Consider the following 20,921-nt stretch of genomic DNA (forward strand, 5'->3'; position numbering starts at 1 on the left):
TAATAGTTTGTGAGTTTTGTGCAAGTTCAGCAGTATAACTTCCTCCATGTGGAAGTGTTAAAGAGAACTTACTTTTAAATTTGTGTTATATCTCGTCAGATTGCCCTTTAAGAATATTGTTTCAGTTGTTATTTCTTTTCTCCCATCAGTGTATGAAAATAGAATAGACCCACAGATGTAAAAATAGACCCACAGATGTAAAAAACCAACTTGCAGTTTCCAAAAGGGAAAGGGGAGGGATAAGTTTGAAATTTGGAATTAACAGATACACACTACTATATATGAAATACATAAACCACAAGCTCCTGCTGGGTAGCCCAGGGAACTATATTCAATATTTTAAAATAACCTGTAAGGGAAAATAATCTGAAAGAGAATAGATATATATGTGTATAACTGAATCACTTGGCTGTGTGTCTGAAACACTGTACATCAACTATACTTCAATTAAAAAAAAATGCTTATTTTCCCATACTGTTGCAAAAAAAAAAAATCTTTATCAGTGATATTTTTGCATTCTTATTACACTTGTCTCTGCAGCATTTGACCCTGGTTACCATACCCAACTTGAAAGGATTTTTCTTCTTGGCATCTGCCTTCTTTTGCATTTACACTGGTGATTATTTTGTTGTCCCTTAGTGAAAGCTGAGGGCATAAGGTTAAATGTAGTGCTAAATGTTAGACCTGTCGTCTGCAGGCAATTTCACAGTGGTTTAGAATGCTACACTTCAGATACGAACCTTTTTGCAGATTTGGTTTAATGCAGGGATAAAGCTTAGCGGTTTTTGAGGAGCAGATGAAACTTTTCTGAACCCAATCCCTCTTGACTTTCTCTACTGACTGTTAATTATTTCAGTCAGTAATATTCAAGCTTTTTGAATAATAGAGAAAAACTTTTCAAACCAACAAAGTCCTTCAGGGAATATAGTTTGAAAACTATGGTTGCAGTTCTTTTAAAAAAAAAAAAAAAAACAGAAAAGAAAAAAACTTGTATTCTAAACAAAAAACATTTGCAGTAAGGCACTACTGATTATCTATTAAGTTGACCATTTGAAATTGCCATTTATTGAGATTAAACAAAGTGCTTGAATATCAGTAATTTATATGGTTAATCTGATAAAAGATCATTTATGGTTTGTACTTTGTATCCATGTTATTCATAGGATGGAGAAGGAAATGGCAGCCCACTCCAGTATTCTTGCTGGAGAATTCCATGGTCAGAGGAGCCTGGCAGACTACAGTCCATGGGGTCGCAAAGAGTCAGACATGACTGAGCAACTAACACTACACTTTCTTCATAGGAATCATTATATTTTTTCATTTCACTTCTTTCAGTTTTTAGTGAAAGAGATCATATAAAATTGTTTCCTTTAATATTTACTAGCTTTTACATTTCTAAAATAGCCATAAATGTCAGTTGGGTTAAAAGATGGACTTCAGTGTGAAAACCAGTCAGGTGGGGAGCTTTGAGAGAAGCTGTGTGTAAAGTACTAGTTATATTTTCATGTTTATGGAAAATCAATGAGGACTTGAACGTCTGTGAAAGACATACACTCCACTTCCTGGCTTTCAGACTTCTATGTGCAGGTCCCATACACTCTTCTCAGCCGGACAGTGCTTTCCCTTGATTGCCTCATGAACAGAGAATCCTATATGACCTTTGTGAGTTACCTCAGATCATTCGTTGTCACAGAAGGCTCTTTTGGCTAGGTTTATAAATTCTATCCATTTTTCTTAAGTTTTTAACTTTTCTGTGAACTGTTATACATTTATTATGGATCTTATGTTCTCCAATTTCTAAATCCCTATTTATAATATTTTATATTTTGTACAGCACAGCTAGCAAGCTGTCATATTTCATACTATTATTCCTTATGACTTAAAGTTTTTCTTCCTAGATTGATTAGAAATTTATTTTGTTTTACTTGTAAATGCTTACTGTTTTGGGCACACAATAGGTGTTTGATGAATTGATTACAATCAGGAGCAAATTGAATGGAAGAAATTAAACAAAACAGTAATTGCTATGTTTAAGTAAAGACTTCATGGGTGAATTTTTTTCCTCTTATTTTTTTCTAAATTTTGTACAATTTTACTGCACTACTATAAACATTTATAATATATAAAATAAACAGCCATTATATAGTTTTTTACTAATGTCTTAACCTTGAAATTGTTTTTGTAACTTTGAAATCAAGTATATATTATTCAATTAGTGTTTCAGTATCTCTTACATGTTAAATTCACGTATTTTTTTCTTTAATAGGAGGAAAGGACAGACGAAGTGGCCTCATTCTGACAATTCCATTATGCCTAGAACAGACAAATATGGATGAGCTGAGTGTCACCTTAGACTACCTACTCAGCATTCCAAGGTGACTCTAAAGGTGTCTTTTCTTAAATTTCAGTATGTTTTCATTTACTTACTAAGATTCCTGCCATTGTTAAACTATAGTTTGTTGTCTTATTTGCTTTTATTATCAGTGAAATTAGTCTAAACACGAGAATCAATAATATATAATGCCATAGCAGATGAAATAAAGAAGTTTTATAGTCCTGGTGCAGTGAATGATAACAGATTTCTAAAATGTATGTGCTGTCACCTTTTAAGGAATACAAAGATTGAGCATCTGTCTGTATACCATGTACTTTGAGAAAACTTAGAAAAGTGAATCTTGTATTTAGGAAGCCATTTAGATATAACTGAGCCTCTGGTAGCTCAGACAGTAAAGAGTCTGCCTGCAGCGTGGGAGACCGGGGTTCGATCCCTGTGTCGGGAAGATCCTCTGGAGAAGGAAATGGCAACTCACTCCAGTATCCTTGCCTGGAGAATCCCATGGACATGGGGTTGCAAAGAGTTGGACACGACTGAGCGACTTCACTTTCACTTTCTTTAGATATAACTATATAGATACAAATATATCTGTATTTTAATATATTGGATGAAAGTTGTTTGTAGTTTAAAACATTTTTAAAAATGCAGAGATGTTTATATTTTAATCCAAAGAGGTTGGATTTTTAATTTTTATATTTCTTGGGTGAAGACAAACCTTAACCCTTTGTATATGCTCAAGCCTGCCCATCAGTACAACAGCAACAGACAAACACCTTCCCAGCTTCCCTTCACACATGTATTTGGGAGCTGAAGTCGGACTGCACATTAGACTCATTTGGAGATTTTTTTCAAAATTTTTATGCCTGAGCATCCACCTCCAGCAAATCTGATCTAGTTGTTCCTAGGAATCCTGCTTATCAGAAAAAAAATTCTTTTAAGTTTCCCAGACAATTCTTATGTGAAGTCAGAGTTGCAAACCATTGCAGTAATGAGGGTAGATGTTTTATGTGTGTTTGTAGAATGTAGAAGTGGTAAAAGGAGCAAAGTTATCTCTTAAATAATGCTGGTAAGCTCCAGATAGTGCATTTTAAACATTTTAGGCAGAGCATACAATTCTTTATATCTTTTTCCTATATTTGAATTATTGACATAATAGATTATTTAATTTTAAACCACTTTGCAGAATACAGGGTTAAAATTGCATTTTAGAACAGCTGACTTTAATCCCATCTGCTTCCAATATTGGTCTATAATGTAATGATTCGATTGCTGAATGTTTTTTCAATATTAGAGGAATAGAGGTCTCCAAGGTAAAAGTTTTCAATTTTTTTGTTTTTGCTTTCTGGAAAGGAAAGTTACCAGACCTCACAGTGGATTAGTACTAAATAACCTTGCTAATTCTCTGAGCTGCTGACTGCTGATCTGTATTATTCTTCATTGGATTGCCAACTGCTTTTTAGATAAACAACACTGGTTAAACATATAACTGGCAGATTATCAAAAAAATATTCATGGTTTCATAGGTGGTTAAAAGTGCTGAGGGAACTTAGAGACCATCTGAACCAACTTCCTTATTTTCCAGTTGAGGGAACTGAGACTCAGAAGCTAGTTACTTGCCCAGGATTGCACAGCCAATTAGCAGTAGAGCTGGGGTTAGAATCCACAGTACCTGACAGCAAGCCAGAGGTCTTCATACTTCAAATGAATAGAATACAGTGTAGTTGCACCTTACCTGAGGTGAGGTTCTAAAGTATAGAATGTAATGCAAAAATTACTGATAGTCAAAATCACCCTTGAAAAATGCCTAAGCAAGAGTTAGAGACTTCAAGGATAACTATTTTTTTGTGAACATGCTAGGTTTTCTTCCAGCATTAGAACATGTCATGGAGACTTAAGTTCCAGAAGACACAGTTGGCTTGTGGTTAGGTCTGTAATAAGAAAGTGCACGCTGGTATATACTAGGATCACACTCAGCCTCCCAGGATGCTCATACTATACGAGGCACTGGATACCAGAGGCTAAGGGACCAGCGGTTTCACTCATGTCTCCTGTCTGTTCACTCTGGGTGTGCAGACAAGAAGTACAGTAGAGGGCAAAATAGCCTACACTATTTAAACGTTCTCTTTAAGTCCGTCTAGTCAAGGCTATGGTTTTTCCAGTGGTCATGTGTGGATGTGAGAGTTGGACGGTGAAGAAAGCTGAGCGCCGAAGAATTGATGCTTTTGAACTGTGGTGTTGGAGAAGACTCTTGAGAGTCCCTTGGACTGCAAGGAGATCCAATCAATCCATCCTAAAGGAGATCAATCCTGGGTGTTCATTGGAAGGTCTGATGTTGAAGCTGAAACTCCAATACTTTGGCCATCTCATGCGAAGGGTTGACTCATTGGAAAAGACCCTAATGCTGGGTAGGATTGGGGGCGGGAGGAGAAGGGGATGACAGAGGATGAGATGGTTGGTTGGATGGCATCACCGACTCGATGAACATGGGTTTGGGTAGACTTCGGGAGTTGGTGATGGACAGAGAGGCCTGGCGTGCTGCGATTCATGGGGTCACAAAGAGTCGGACACGACTGAGCGACTGAACTGAACTGAACTTCACTCTTGTATAGGTATGGTGGCTCAGCGGTCAAGAATCCACCTGCCAGTGCAAGACACCCAGGTTTGATCCCTGGGTTGGGAAGATCCCCTGGAGAAGGAAATAGCAACCCATTCCAGTATTCTTGCCTGGGAAATCCTATAGACAGAGGAGCCTGGCAGGCTGCCATTCATGGGATCACAAAGATTCGGACGTGACTTTGCAGCTAAACAACAGCAATACATATAATACTGTGCATGCTGAGTCCCTTTAGTTGTGTTCAACTCTTTGTGACCCTATAGATCGTAGCCTGCCAGGCTTCTCTGTCCGAGTGATTCTCCAGACAAGAATACTGGAGTGGGTTGCCTTGCCCTCCTCCAGGGCATCTTTCCGACCCAGGTATCAAACCCATGTCTCTTAGTCTCCTGAATTGTCAGGTGGGTTCTTTACCACTAGCTCTACCTGGGAAGCCCACATATAATGCTATTTCAGTGTAAATTATGAATCAGTTTCTGCATACATACACATACCTACCGGCCAGCTAATAGAGAAAATATAAGTTGAAATAAGGTGAAAGAATTTAATTTAGCAAGACAAAATAGAGATCTGGATACTTTATTTTTGATAATTGTTCTGCTAAATTTTGACCTTCTCAAATATTTGCAAATGGCTCTGAATTTTTAGCTTTCTGCTTTTTTGGACCAACCTCCTATAACTTTGGCTTTTAAAAACATAGTTGGCAACTTTAATCAGTACTTTCTATTTCATTAGTGAGCTCGAGTGTTTTTAAGCTCTTCTTTGCAAGCCTGAAGAGTAATTTATTAGGTGTAATCCTAAAAAGTGGTTTTTCTCCTTCAGAATGCCTACCATTCAAAACTACTTTTAAATTGTGTTATGAGAAGTTTCAAACATACAGAAAAGTTGAAGGAACTGTGCAGTAAACATCATTACGCCCATTACTTGGAAGCCTTCACCCAGTGTTGTAATACTTTATCACATATCTATGTAGTTTATCCACACCTCTTTCCATCCCAGAACTGTTTTTAAGTTTACCCTATCAGATCAGGCTCAGCCTTAGCCTAGAACGATTTTTTTAGTTTATCTGCATTTTTATGTGTGTGACTTGCTTGTTTCTCCAAGCCTGTGCTGTTAAAGTTTAGCCCTTTTCAATCGCTGATGTCTCCGGACAGCTTCAGCAATGTAACTAGCTAATGTGGCCTCTTCTTTATAGGGGATGTCCAAAAGGAGTCTGTCTTTGCAGTGAAAATGTTAGCATTTTGAATATTACTAAAAGTTATTTAAAAATGGAAAGGAACTATTCAGTTTCTTATTATGAAAGTTAAAGTCGCTCAGTTGTGTCTGACTCCTTGTGACCCCATGGACCATACAGTCCATGGAATTCTCTAGGCCAGAAAACTGGTAGCCTTTCCCTTCTCCAGGGGATCTTCCCAAGCCAGGGATTGAACCCAGGTTTCCTGCATTGCAGGCGGATTCTTTACCAGCTGAGCCACAAGGGAAGCCCTTCTTATCCTTATTTTATGCTTATTTTAACGACCAGGGGCAGGGTGTGATACATACCTGTTTCAGATGGGTAACCCAGCACCGTTAAAAATGAGAACATTTCCTGATTCTTTGTCACACACAGTTTGGCCCTAAGCTTGTTTTTTTGTTAGAAAAGGAGAGGTTCAGGTTAATCATTGACTTCCCAGGTGGCGCAGTGATAAAGAATCTGCCTGCCAATGTAGGAGACACAGGAGATGTGGATTGATTCCTGGGTTGGGAAGATCCCCTGGAGGAGGTCATGGCAACCTACTCTAGTGTTCTTGCCTGGAAAATTCCATGGATAGAAGAGCTTGTCAGGCTTCAGTCCATAGGCTTGCAAAGAATTGAACACAACTGAGTGAGTGAGCACACAGTCATGACCTGAATACTAACTTTATGTTCAGGTCTGTGTGAAGTTCAAGACTAACCATTACTGCCCCATTTTCTAGAAAGGATTTTTAATAAAAAAATAATATAGACTGAAACAGTTGGACCAACCTGAGTGCTAAGTTTTAGGAGAGGTAAATGGGGTTTTTCATTTGTTTTTCCAGCAATTGCTGTGCATTTTAAAAATAAACAGCATGATCAGAAATTGAATCCATGATTCAGAAAGCAGAATCAAATTCAAGATTCCCTTATGGAGGTAAAGACAAGACATATAAATTAATTTGCGAATCCTTTCGTTAAAAAAGTAAATACTGAGATTAGCTTTATCTCATTTCTTTTTATATTTCAAAATTTTACATCAGAAGCATGTTTACTTTAAAGTATAAAATGAAATTTGTTTCAGTACTATTACACAAAGTATGATAATAGATATTGAGACTGCCTGCTTTTTAAAAAGGTTTCCCAGGTAACTTAGTGATAAACAATCCACCTGCATTACAGGAGACCTAGGTTCAATCCCTGGCTGGGAAAGATCTCCTGGAGAAGGAAATGGCAACCCACCCCAGTATTCTTGGCTAGAAAATTCCATAGACAGAAGAGCCTGGAGGGCTACAGTCCAGGGGGTCACAAAGAGTCGGATGTGACATAGCCACTGAGCACGCATGTACACGTTTAAGAAACGTGTGACAAAACATATATATCAGTGTTTCTCAACCATTTTTTGTTATTGTTGTCTTTGTGAGGAGCCTTTTAGTTTTTCCTGTTCACTTCTGCTTGATGTCATAGAGTACACTGTTTAGTCAGTCAGTTATTAGATTGCAGAGTTATGTTTTCTTTATCCCCATGTCCACAATGCCAATAAAAATGATTTGAATACCTTAGGTGTTTCTTATATGGATACCGAAGGAACCAACCAGAATGAAGTCATGGAAACTACCCAGAAGACATCATGAAAGGAGCTATAACAGCTGTGCAGTTCTTATTTAGGATAGTGAAATTATAATTTGAATCCCATATAGGTAGTTTCATAATTGCCAGAATTCTATGGGGGTATATATTCTATGCATTCAGAATGAAAAAATATCTTTGGGCATTTTCATTCAAAGAAGATCTTACAGAGAATCTAAATTTATAGAAGTCGGGGCTCACAACCTTTTCTGCTCATCCCTGCCTTCTCAGACTCCACCCACAGTGGCCCCCCTACAGAGCACTTAGAAGATAATTTGAATATACATGTAACACTGATTGGTCGTTGGTTTGTCTTAGACTTCAGAAAGCTCAGTATAGTCTGCAAGTGTGCCTTGGATGGCTCTTCTCTATTTTTATTTTTTATGGGGCGTACTTCTGAGAAAGTTTGAGCCAATGCCTTCCTTTCCTCCTTAGCAAAAGCACTTCTGGCAAATGAAGTATAATTGTGTTGACCTACTGTAGTTATGTGCTCTGGACATGCTTTATGCTGTTGATGAGTGCTTTTTTAATATTAATTTCATTCATTCAGTGAATATGTATTGAAAATTTACATTGTCTCATTTTAAAATGTGACAGCTAAGTTAGTATTTCCTTTCTTTGCCATGAACTTTTAAATTTGTTGTTTTCTCTGTTCCCTTAAGCTTAAGTTCATGTCGAGGGATGGCTTAGTTGTCAGGCTGGACTAGTACAGCAGTATCCAAGCTAATTTCTCTATCTCCAGTCTCTCCCCCATTTGTACACAAGAACAAAAATAATTTCGCCAAAACAACAGTTCTGTCACCCTTCTCAGTTTTCTAGACCTCCTCTTTTCACACAGTGAACTTTAATTCAATAGTCTGTTTATTTTGTTGATACAAAATGCAGACATTGTTCACCATGCTTTGTGAAGACAAAAAAGACTAGGTCTCCACTCTCGATGAGGGTATTTCAGTCTTCTCAACTACTTTGCGAAGACTTTGTGTGGTTTAACCCACCCTTTCAGTTCCTATTTCTCGAATGCTTATTTATCATGCAAGACACTTGTATAGCACTTGCATTAACTCAGTCTTCAAAATAATGATATTATCTCTATTTCATACATGAAAAAATTGAGGGCAGAGAAATTAAGAAATTTCCCCAAATTGATGAGGTTCCTTTGCTTATATTCCTCTTGCTCTGTTTCCTTTTATGTTAATTTTCATTAGCTGCTTATATAGATATTTCCCAGAATCTGCCAGCATTTCTTCAGACTTATAGCACTTGCCATTTCTGATTCTTTAGGCATTTAATCATAATGTGTTTAGTAATAATTCTTTAAATTTTCCATTTATTATTTGTCTTATATTTTAAAAAATTGTGCAAAGTTGTATGTTGCTTCCCTTGTAACATTAAAAATGTAATGTCAGTGAATAGAGAGTGGACACTAATTTAATATACTTTGCTCCCCACCTTTTCATCTTTCTAAATGATCTTAAGCTTCTTAATGGGAGAAACTGTCTTATAATATGTATTTTTTCATAGCCCTGTGCAGTACCTCATACTTAGTGATCCATAGCCAGTGGATACGGGTTTCTGCTCGTATCTAACTACTTCACTTCCTTCAGAGCTCTGTACTCAGGCTGACTGAGCATTCTCACAGCATCTTACAGTTTGTTGGAAAAATCAAACATGTAGAAGTTGCAGCTCAGTAGAAGCCATTTTGATGGAAACAACTCTGTCTAGGCTCATCTTGCTTTATTTTGAGAACACTAAATTTGAAATGGACCTGAGAATTTACTTATGGATGATAAAGTGCATTAGTTTACTTATGGATGATTGGGATGCATACGTGAAAAGAATGTTCTGTACTTAAAGAAATAATAGATAACAGTAAAGTCATTTAATTCTCATAACAGCCCTATGAGACGATCACTGTTATCCTTGGCTGGCCCTGTCTTACATATAAGGGAACTGAAGCTTAGAAAGTGTGTGGAATTTAAGTATCTTGATCAAGAACCTGTGGCAAATTAGGATTTGGACCTGGTGGCCTAACTAAAGCCTGTGTTTCTAGTCACTGTTGTACTCACCTCTGTTATAATCACAATGCCATTGCGATTGATAACTCTAATAATAATTTGCATTTAACCTGCATGTATCACAACTGAGAATTGACATATAAAGATAACTGTGGTGAACATCATAGTTGAACATAATGGAAATCTTTCAGATCTTTTTTGTTTTAACATTTTCTTTCAACCATGTATTCAAGGTACATTTAAAATCATAGCATTTTTCTAGCTCACAGGGAGATTGTTGATCATCCAGTTATAGAATCATGGAATGTCAAGATTGGAAGGTACCTTAACAGTAATCTAGACTAACACTTTACCCATACTTAAATCCTCTTTATAGAAATGCTGCCAAGTAATTGCCCAGTTCAGTTCAGTTCAGTTGCTCAGTCGTGTCCGACTCTTGTGACCCCATGAACCACAGCACGCCAGGCCTCCCTGTCCATCACCAATTCCCTGAGTCCACCCAAACCCAGCCATCTCATCCTCTATCGTCCCCTTCTCCTCCTGCCCTCAATCTTTCCCAGCATCGGTCTTTTCCAATGAGTCAGCTCGTCGCATCAGGTGGCCAAAGTATTGGAGTTTCAGCTTCCACATCAGACCCTCCAATAAACACCCAAGACTGATCTCCTTTAGGATGGACTGGTTGGATCTCCTTGCAGTCCAAGGGACTCTCAAGAGTCTTCTCTAACACCACGGTTCAAAAACATCAATTCTTCGGCGCTCAGCTTTCTTTGTAGTCCAACTCTCACATCCATACATGACCACTGGAAAAACCATAGCCTTGACTAGACGGACCTTTGTTGGCAAAGTAATGTCTCTGCTTTTTAATATGCTGTCTCAGTTGGTCATAACTTTCCTTCCAAGGAATAAACATCTTTTAATTTCATGGCTGCAGTCACCGTCTGCAGTGATTTTGGAGCCCAGAAAAATAAAGTCAGCCACTGTTTCCACTGTTTCCCCATCTATCTGCCATGAAGTGATGGGACCAGATGCCATGATCTTAGTTTTCTGAATGTTGAGCTTTAAGCCAACTTTTTCACTCTCCACTTTCACTTTCATCAAGAGGCTCTTTAGTTCTTCTTTTCTTTCTGCCGTAAGGGTGGTGTCATCTGCATATCTGAGGTTATTGATATTTCTCCTGGCAGTCTTGATTCCAGCTTGTGCTTCATCCAGTCCAGTGTTTCTCATGCTGTATTCTGCATATAAGTTAAATAAGCAGGGTGACAATATACAGCCTTGAGGTACTCCTTTTCCTATTTGGAACCAGTCTGTTGTTCCATGTCCAGTTCTAACTGTTGCTTCCTGCCCTGCATACAGGTTTCTCAAGAGGCAGGTCAGGTGGTCTGGTATTCCCATCTCTTTCAGGATTTTCCACAGTTTATTGTGATCCACACAGTCAAAGGCTTTGGCATAGTCAATAAAGCAGAAATAGATGTTTTTCTGATACTCTCTTGCTTTTTCAATGATCCATCGCATGTTGGCAATTTGATCTCTGGCTCCTCTGCCTTTTCTAAAACCAGCTTGAACATCTGGAAGTTCACGGTTCATCTATTGCTAAAGCCTGGCTTGGAGAATTTTGAGCATTACTTTACTAGCGTGTGAGATGAGTGCAATTGTGCGGTAGTTTGCGCATTCTTTGGCATTGCCTTTCTTTGGGTTTGGAATGAAAACTGACCTTTTCTAGTTCTGTGGCCACTGCGGAGTTTTCCATATTTGCTGGCATATTGAGTGCAGCACTTTCACAGCGTCATCTTTCAGGATTTGAAATAGCTCAACTGGAATTCCATCACCTCTACTAGCTTTGTTCATAGCAATGCTTCCTAAGGCCCACTTGACTTCACATTCCAGGATGTCTGGCTCTAGGTGAGTGATCACACCATTGTGATTGTCTGGATCGTGAAGAATTTTTTTGTCTAATTCTTCTGTGTATTCTTGGCATCTCTTCTTAATATCTTCTGCTTCTGTGAGGTCCCTACCATTTCTGTCCTTTATCAAGCCCATCTTTGCATGAAATGTTCCCTTGGTATCTCTAATTTGCTTGGAAAGATCTCTATAGTCTTTTCCCATTCTATTGTTTTCCTCTCTTTCTTTGCATTGATCGCCAAGGAAGGCTTTCTTATCTCTCCTTGCTATTCGTTGGAACTCTGCATTCAAATGGGTATATCTTTCCTTTTCTCTTTTGCTTTTCGCTTCCCGTCTTTTCACAGCTATTTGTAAGGCCTCCTCAGACAGCCATTTTGGTTTTTGCATTTCTTTTTCTTTGGGATGGTCTTGATTACTGTCTCCTGTACAGTGTCACCAACCTCCATCCATAGTTCATCAGGTATTCTGTCTATCCGATCTAATCCTTTAAATCTATTTCTCACTTCTACTGTATAGTCATAAGGGATTTTTGATTTAGGTCATACGTGAATGTTCTAGTGGTTTTTAAGTACACTAAAAGATAAATTTAGAGTATTTTATGCCCTTAAGTTCATACAGATGGTATTTGCAAGCTTCATTACTTTCTTTGTCTTAATATATGATTAATTTATTGTGCTTTGAAATATTTATAAATGTGTTTGTATAAAAAACCTGCTTGTTCAACAAATTGGTTGTGTAACCTGTGCCTCAGAGATACAGATGCCAGTGACAAGAAAGTGCCAAATTATGGGGATGACACATTTTTCTTGGCTCCAGTCCCACCCAGCGAAGGCCCTTCACTGGGAAGCTCCACATGTCTTAGCTCCCCTTCCTGCAATCTTCCATTCTGCACTGGTAGAGTCCCACCACTCCTCTGATGACCCTTCACTGACAGTTACTCTGTTAGGCTGGTCCTTCTAACGCTTGAATCCTCCCTCAGTCACAGTGGTCTTTCTTCCTACCTGGTCCCACACCTAGCAATTAGATAATCAGATTTGCTTCCCTAGCAAGTCTTCATGTTGCCAATATGAAAGTGATCGTTGTATTCCCTTATCCCCACCCTTCAAGAGTGGTTAGTGGATCTTTTATTTTATAATGCAAAGTCCAAGTCACATACCCATCACTTTTTTAAAGTGTTATTTCAGTGGTTTTTCAGCATTTTCACAAGATTGCATAACCATCACTCTAATTCTAGAACATTGCCATCAACCCCAAAAGAAAACCTGTACCCATTGGCAGTCACTCCTCATCCCGTTCTCCCCTCCTTCCAGCCCTTGGTACCCACTAATCTGCTTTCTGCCTCTATGGATTTACCCATTCTGGAAATATCACATAAATGGAATCATCCAATATATGGACTTTTGATCTGGCTTTTTTTTCACTTAACATAATGTTTTCAGGGTTTATCCATGTTGTAGTACATATCAGCACTTCATTTCTTTTTATGATTGAATAATACTCTCTTGAATGGTTTACCACATTTTGTTTTTCCATTCGTCAGTTTTTGAAGATTTGAGTTGTTTCAGATTTTGGCTCTTATGAATTGTGCTGCTATGAACATTTGTGGGTGAGTGTTTTGTATGGACATGTGTTTCCATTCGCCTCACCTCTTGAACATTTCTCTCTTTTCTTTGAAAGTTCAGCTTCTGTCCCCGCTTACTGAAGCACCTGTTCTTCTTCCAGGTCTTTAGCAATATTGTCCTCATTCTTGTGACCTTACTGTTTCTCAGTAGGATTGGGTATCACTTCTCCAGTAATCCTCTAGAGGTTAGTATGAGTGCTTGAAGAGAGTAAGGGAGAACTAGTAAAATAAAATTCCCTGGACTGTTGGATTTAAATCTCAGGAGAGGCCTCTTATTAACCTTTCCTGTAATGTAGGCAATTGGGATAACTTTTAGTGGGGAGAATTTTCACTACCAAATCCTTGCTCTGATAGGCAAATCTGCAGTTTCTTCCACTATATTAGAGGGAGGGCAGTTGAGATCCTTTCATTAAGTTGATTTTATAGTAAAATAAATAGTAATAAAAATAAAGCTATGTAGTTTTTGACTTATGATAGAGTTTTTCCATGTAGTTGCGTTTTACTAGAGCAGGCATCTGGGAGGTGTTTAGTTGGTACTTGAATGATTGAATATGATATATAGCAATAACACATTTTCTAGCACTCAAGATTTTCTGGTCAATGACTAAGAAGCAAAAGTGAGAACAGAGGTAGGTCTGATATGGTGCATTCGAGCTTTGAATTATTATATACACCAAATTTTCATCTCTTCAGGTTTCTCCTAAAGAACACAAGAACCTCATTTCCAATGGTTTAATAATCAGTTCAGCTCAGTAGCTCAGTCATGTCCGACTCTTTGCAACTCCATGGACTGCAGCACTCCAGGCTTCCCTGTCCTTCAGCAGTTCCCGGAGCTTGCTCAAACTCGTGTCCATCGAGTTGGTGATGCCATCCAGCCATCTCATCCTCTGTCATCCCCTTCTCCTCCTGCCTTCAATCTTTCTCTGCATCAGGGTCTTTTCCAATGAGTCATTTCTTCGCATCAGGTGGCCAAAGTATTGGAGCTTTAGCATCAGTCCTTTCAATGAATATTCAAGGTTGATTTCCTTTAGGATGGACTGGTTTGATCTCCTTACAGTCCAAGGGACTCTCAAGAGTCTTCTCCAGCACCACAGTTCAAAAGCACCAATTCTTTGGCGCTCAGCTTTCTTTATAGTCCAACTCTCACATCCATACATGACTACTGGAAAAACCATAGCTTTGACTAGACAGACCTTTATTGGCAAAGTAATGTTTCTGCTTTTTAAAGGTTTAATAATAGCTTACTTTATTTTCTACCTGTTTTTGAAATATCACTTCACAACCTTATACCCTTGGCAGGAAGGAGAGATAAGAAGTACATCCACACTTGGCAGTCATTAGTTACCTACATCACTGTGATCCCATTTTACAGATGAGAAGGTTGAGAGGCTAGTGAGGCTATTTGAATGTTGGTTTGATTTTTTTCTCATATTAAGATGTTGAATTTACATGCTTTTAGAGTAATTTTCTCACCAAATTAGCTTATAAATTGTCGATGTTTCCTGAAGTGAGAAAAGTAAATTGCTTGAGAAAACTGAAAGGACACCCTGAAGAATTTTGTTGACAGTGCAAACCAAATCAAGTGAAATTAATGCTGTGCCATATATGATTCAGCTGTAAGCTTTATTTAGGATTTTGAAGAATAAAATAGGAAGCTTATTTTAACATACTCTGTAATTTTGTTTTGTTTCAGTGAGAAGTGTAAGGCTAGAGGATTTACCGTGATTGTGGATGGCAGAAAATCCCAGTGGAATGTGGTGAAAACAGTAGTCTTAATGCTACAGGTAATTTTATTTTTGGCTATCAGGAAGCGGTTTTATTTTACAGCAACAGATTAGATGATAGTGACAAATGCATTTCATTTATTGGACTGTGCCCAAGCTTTAAGCAGTGACTTGAGTTCTGAAATGCACAGATCAGTGTTGAATTGTTCAGATTCAATCTTTATAGGTTTTGCTTGAGTGGTAAAATAAATTTCAGCCCTATTCTAAAGGAATGTAAATGACCAAAAATAATATGTCATGTTTAAGTAATTTAAGCATTGAAGCCAGTGAGTCTCAAAGTGTGAGGGCAGAGGTTATCAGACTCATCTGGGCACTTGTGCACGCTGTAGTATTTGCATCATCCCACCTCAAGGAGGGAGTAGGACTGGGTAAGTCTAAGCTGAGAATTCTGATAGGTTTCTCCCTTCTCTTTCCCTCTTTCCTCCAAAAATCATCAAGATTCATGATAGTCATATCTGTTTCTAATCTAGAAGAAATGTACTCAACTTTAACTGTGTCCTTGGGGACTTGAACAGCTCCCAGACAAGCATTTCATAAACAGCTGTGGCTACAGAATCCCTGGTCCGGGTCCTAGTCTTTTGCTTATATTTCCTTGTGTTCCTCACAGAATGTTTCTGTAATCCCTTGCATATAGTAGGTACCTAGTAGATATTTGCTGATTTATTATGAGAGTATTGAGGATATTGAGAAAAATACAACATTTGAGTGATTGAAGAGGGACAGATTGCTCTCATGTACCTGGGTTTCCCTAGAAGGGGTTGTGTAGAAAGTTAAAGTTAAGTGAGTTAGAGAGCTTATCTAAAGTGAAAAGGGCATTCCTGGCTGATTTAGTGATAGCTCAAAAATTAAGTGAATACAATAAAAGGAGCTGATGGCAGGCTAGTTTGGGGAAGGTATGTTGGCTGTTACATGGAAGGTGAACATTCAATTAAGTAAGTATCAGTGATATTGAAAGAAAGATCAAGAATTTTAAATGACCTGGGAAATAATTAGTAGCTACTTTAGGGTTCTGTGGAAAGGAATATAGTTTAAAATTTTAAATTACAACTAGGGAGAATGATTGTTAATGGATTATTTTTTGTTTATGATAATTAGAAAAAGAATCTCAAGGAATGGGTACTCATAATTTTAGTTTTAGTGCTTAGTATGGTTCAGGTACTATGCACTAAGCTTGTTATATAAATGATCTCATTTAATTTCATCCTCACAAACTTGGGAAACAAGTTCTGTTATCCTCAAAAGGCTTCAACGATTTTAAATAAGTTACCTATGTTCTTGTGGTGAATATGGGAGAAAGTCACAGTTGGAACCTGAAACAGCCTAAGCCCCTTTAAAAGTGTATATTCAGCAGTGGGATATATCTGAGATGGTTCCCAAATTTTCTGCCCATTACCTTATTCTTGATTGGTTGACCTCAACCTTCATCATTAGACTCCCTCCTTTGGGTTGGAAAGGACATAGGCTCCAGTGGATCCTATGTTTTTAAGGGAACACAGATTGGTGTCCCATTAATAACTCTTTCTGTTAAATATGTTCCCAGCTTTTTTATATTCGAAACCCTGAAGATAAACCCTTCTCTGTACAAATTGTTAAAATAACTATTAGGTGAGAAATCCGTTAATTACGACCTTGTGTTCTTCTATTCAACTGTGTCACCAGTGAGCTGTTTGGGACTTGCTGTATGAACTGGACTTTGATCAGTGGCAGTTTTGAAGAACAATCAATGGATGATTTAATCCCGTCTTGTGATTTCTGTTCTGATAGGTGTTTTAACAACTTTTGGATTTTATTAATAGCTAGATTTTCAGAAATTGAGATGGCCTGTTGTTTACTCCTAGTCAAATAGTTTCTGCATACAAAGTTAGCTGTGCTGCTTTTATTTCAGAAGATGCTGGAACCAGCTGTTTGGGAGCCCAGAGCTTAGTGCTAGCTCTGCCTGTACAAATATTCTCTGAAATGACTGGCTTCTTTTCTTTTGTTCCTAACAGCTTTAATACTCAATGGTTTTGAATATTTGATTTCCATAATCATTATATAAATAAACCTCATTCTACCCTAAATTTCCCACCCCTTCTGATAAAAGTTTTGATAGCATTGAGGTTTTTTTTTTTATCTTTATTCATAACCCAGTCATTGCAGGGGGCACTAGATTTGTGTCCAGTGAGATATTTAAATTGAAGGGTTTTCTATTTTCCCCTGATCAATAATAACAATACTTATTATCATATAGCATTACTATTATTCAGTAGTGCTATTTATGGTCTAGAACAGTGGTTGACCCCTAGGGTTTGTAAACAGAGTTTTGTTTACATATTGTTTATGGCAGCTTTCACACTATGTGGACAGAATAGAAATAGTTGCAACAGAGACTGTATAGGATTTAAAACCTAAAGTATTTTTTATCTGGACCTAGAGAAAGAATTTACTGACCCCCGGTCTAGAATGTTTGGAATGTTATGGTAAAACTTGAGAGTCAGACCAACCTGGGTTTTGTTCTAGTACTATTCCTTCAAACTCCGTTACTTTAGACAAGTTACTTTAGTTCTCCCAAGCTCAGTTTACGCTTCTGTAAAATTGGAAGGATGAGATCCACTTGTTAATGTGAATTCATTTATTCAACAGAGATTCATGGTGTATCTTCTATATGCCAGGCACTGTTATAGGCCCTGGAGATACAGGAGTGCCATGATAGATGAGGTACCTGCCATTGGGAAGCCTATGTTCTGTCTGAGGAGTCAGACTATAAGCGGTTAGGCAAATTACTAAGTAATGTAACATCGTATACTGATAAATGCTACTTAGAAAAATAAATTGGTGAAAGGAGACTGAGTCAAATGTTGCTGCTTTACATAGGGTGGTCAGAGAAGGTCTCTCTAAAGAGGAGGGGCTGTTTGAGTAGAATCCTAAATAAACTGAGAAAGTGTTCCTAGGTATAGGGCAAAGAACATTCCAGACAGAGGAAACATCAAGGGCAAAGTCTTGAGCTGGGAACAGATTTGTCACATTCCAGGAGCAGCAAGAAGGTAAGCGTGGCTGTGGTAGAGACGTGAGCTAAGAGGGGAGAGGTGTGTGATGAAGTCTGAGGTCATGAGGCCTTGAGCTGGGAGGGCTTCTTGGCTTTGCTAAGGGGTTTGAATTTTATTCTGAGTATGAAAAAATGCAAAACTGGGAGGCCTGCTAAGAGTTTCAAAAAGCTGACTTGTTTGGGAATATTAGCAATGTAGGTGGTAGAAATAGGTAGGTTTGATTAACATATATTTTAAAAATAGACTCTATGGGACTTGCTGGTAAGATATATATGGAATATATATTGGCTCAGTAAATGTTAATTTCCATTCTTTAGGTGATGTGAATAACTGTATCTAGCAAATGTGAAATTGTATTTGTGGAGGTTTAGCTTTGTCCTCTTCTTCAAGTTAGTAATCATGTAGAATCTTGGCTTCTTTGTATAATGCTATAAGAAGCTTATTTTATTAGAAAATTGATTTACATTATTGGAAGAAATTATCTAAGATGATTGTGTTAGAAAAAATTTTTTCATACCATAGAAAAGCCAAATTTAATAATTTCTCAACTAAAAATTATCTTGCAGTTTAAATATATTCCTATTAGAGATTCAGTAAAACACAAAAATAATTCACATGTGCTGTCTTTAAACATTGTTTCTGAATCAGCTTGTCTTTCAAATATTTCTTTATTGCCATGTATGTTTTGCAGTTTGCAGCATTTCTTTTATTTTATCACTTTAATTATTTTCCAGAGGTCTCTTAATTACTCAGCTCAATCATGAATACCTAATAATTTACAACTTCAGTAAATTACTCACTTTACATGTATAATTTTTTCTTTTTTTTTTTTGTATTTTTTAGAATGTTGTTCCAGCTGAAGTGTCCCTTGTTTGTGTAGTGAAGCCAGATGAATTCTGGGATAAGAAAGTAACACATTTTTGTTTTTGGAAAGAAAAGGATAGACTTGGCTTTGAGGTAAATATACTCTATGAAAAAGCAGAAGTGTGCTATATCTTTAAAAACAGCATTTTGCTGGTATTATTTTGTTTGTTCAGCATTGGATACTATGCAGTGCTTACACAGTGCTCAGTCAGTGCCTAAGTAATGATTAATACTTAGTCAGCATTCTTGTTGAATGAATTATTCTTTGTCAAGGCCACAAATGCTTTCTTGTTTTCATTTTTATTAATCTTTGTGAATTCTTTTGAATAAGTAGAACTTTCCATTAAAAACATTTTGGGGACTTTCCTGTTGATCCAGTGGTTAAGACTTTGTGCTTTTTGATCCCTGGTTGGGGAACTGAGATCCCATAGGCTGTGCAACATGGCAAATATATATATATACATATATATATATATATATGTATATATATATATATATATATTACATTACCAAGATGACATTTAGCTAATACTAGGAAATCCTAGACATTTAGAAATTGAAGTCAGAGCCTATTTGGTATGATGTCATAATTATTTCTTAGTATCTGGTTTGGTTTTGACATATAAAAAGTTACTCATCCTTCCCTGTTTACAGTATGCTCTCCCTCTTTTCTTGTGTGAAACTTCAGTTGACCCTTGAACAACATGGGTTTTGAACTGCACAGGTCTGTTTACAAGTGGAGTTTTTCAATAAGTATATGTCCACCCTCCATATTTTCAGGTTTAATGTCCACAGATAGAGAGGGCCATTCATTGTACTTTGCCATGTTGTGTAAGGGAATTGAGCGTTGTGGATTTTGGTGTTGATGGAGTGTCCTAGAACCAATCCCCTGCGGACATTGAGGGAGGGCTTACATATTATTATTGTGAGTCAGAAAGAAGTCTTAAGGTAGAATACAAATTTAAACAGTTCTGTCACATTTTCCTTCCACAGCCTATTAATCCCAGCTTCCTAATTGGAGAGTTCATAGATATTAACCTTTACGTTAGCTAAACAAAGTGTGGAAGCACTGAAGCGTACAAAGCCTAACCCAACCCTGTAAAATCTAGAGCCTTGGAATGTTTCCAAGAGTCAGGCAATGAAGACACATTGTGGACTTTGCCATACTGCAATAGTCACTTTTATTTTCAATAAAATCAATGTATTTTTGGTATGGAGGAAGTCTCCAAGGTGTCTAAGATTTAATAAAGTCTAGTTAAATTTTTTAAAATGAGGTAGCATGAAATATCTTAAAAATGTGTAACATTTTTCCTGTACTTTAAAGTTAAGTATAATAAGATTCATCCATTTTAGTGTACAATTCTGAGAGTTCTGATAAATGCAAACTGGTCTGTAACTATACCACAGTAAAGAAATCCAGGGAACATTACGTCATTCCAAAAATTCCATCATGTTCTTTAGTCAACTCCTTCTTCCATCTTTAGTCCCTGACAACTACCGATCTGTTTTATGTTCTGTTTTTTGCCTTTTTCAGAGTCCCATATAAGTAAAATGACAAAGTATGTAGCATTTTAAATTTAGTTCTTTCACATACATATTTGCATTTGGGATTCATCTGTGTTGTTGGGTGTATTGGTGGTTCCTTTCTTATTGGTAGGTAGTAATCCACTATGTAGATGTACCACAGTCTGTTTATTCATTCTCTGATTGAAGGACATTTGGGATCGTTTTCAGGTTTTGGTGATTACAAATAAAGTCACTGTAAATACTCATGTATAGATTTTGTGTGAATTTTTTTTTTTTAAGAGATAAAATATCTAGGAGTGGGATTGTTGGGTCATATGGTAAGTGTATGTTTATTTACTTTATGAGAAACTTCCAAACCAACAGTTTCAAGGTGGCTGTATCATCTTGCATTCCCATAA

General features: G+C 37.3%; 1 protein-coding gene across 10 annotated transcripts in view; it reads left to right on the forward strand.

Annotated features, from left to right (window-relative positions):
- Positions 1 to 20,921, forward strand: part of SESTD1 (SEC14 and spectrin domain containing 1) — a 133,072-nt gene that overhangs the window by 52,083 nt on the left and 60,068 nt on the right. For 7 of the 10 annotated variants that reach the window (XM_081579492.1, XM_081579489.1, XM_081579486.1 and 4 more), the window contains 3 exons: positions 2,267 to 2,375; positions 15,016 to 15,106; positions 18,976 to 19,089. In XM_081579492.1, the coding sequence (XP_081435618.1) occupies positions 2,267 to 2,375; positions 15,016 to 15,106; positions 18,976 to 19,089 (314 nt within the window). Of the gene's footprint in view, positions 1 to 2,266; positions 2,388 to 15,015; positions 15,107 to 18,975; positions 19,090 to 20,921 lie in introns of all 10 variants that reach the window. The other 3 variants (XM_081579495.1, XM_081579494.1, XM_081579493.1) reach the window with 1 other exon arrangement.

Source organism: Giraffa tippelskirchi, chromosome 3 (genome assembly GCF_054371585.1).
Source record: "Giraffa tippelskirchi isolate mGirTip1 chromosome 3, T2T-mGirTip1v1.2.pri, whole genome shotgun sequence".
NCBI lineage: Eukaryota > Metazoa > Chordata > Mammalia > Artiodactyla > Giraffidae > Giraffa > Giraffa tippelskirchi.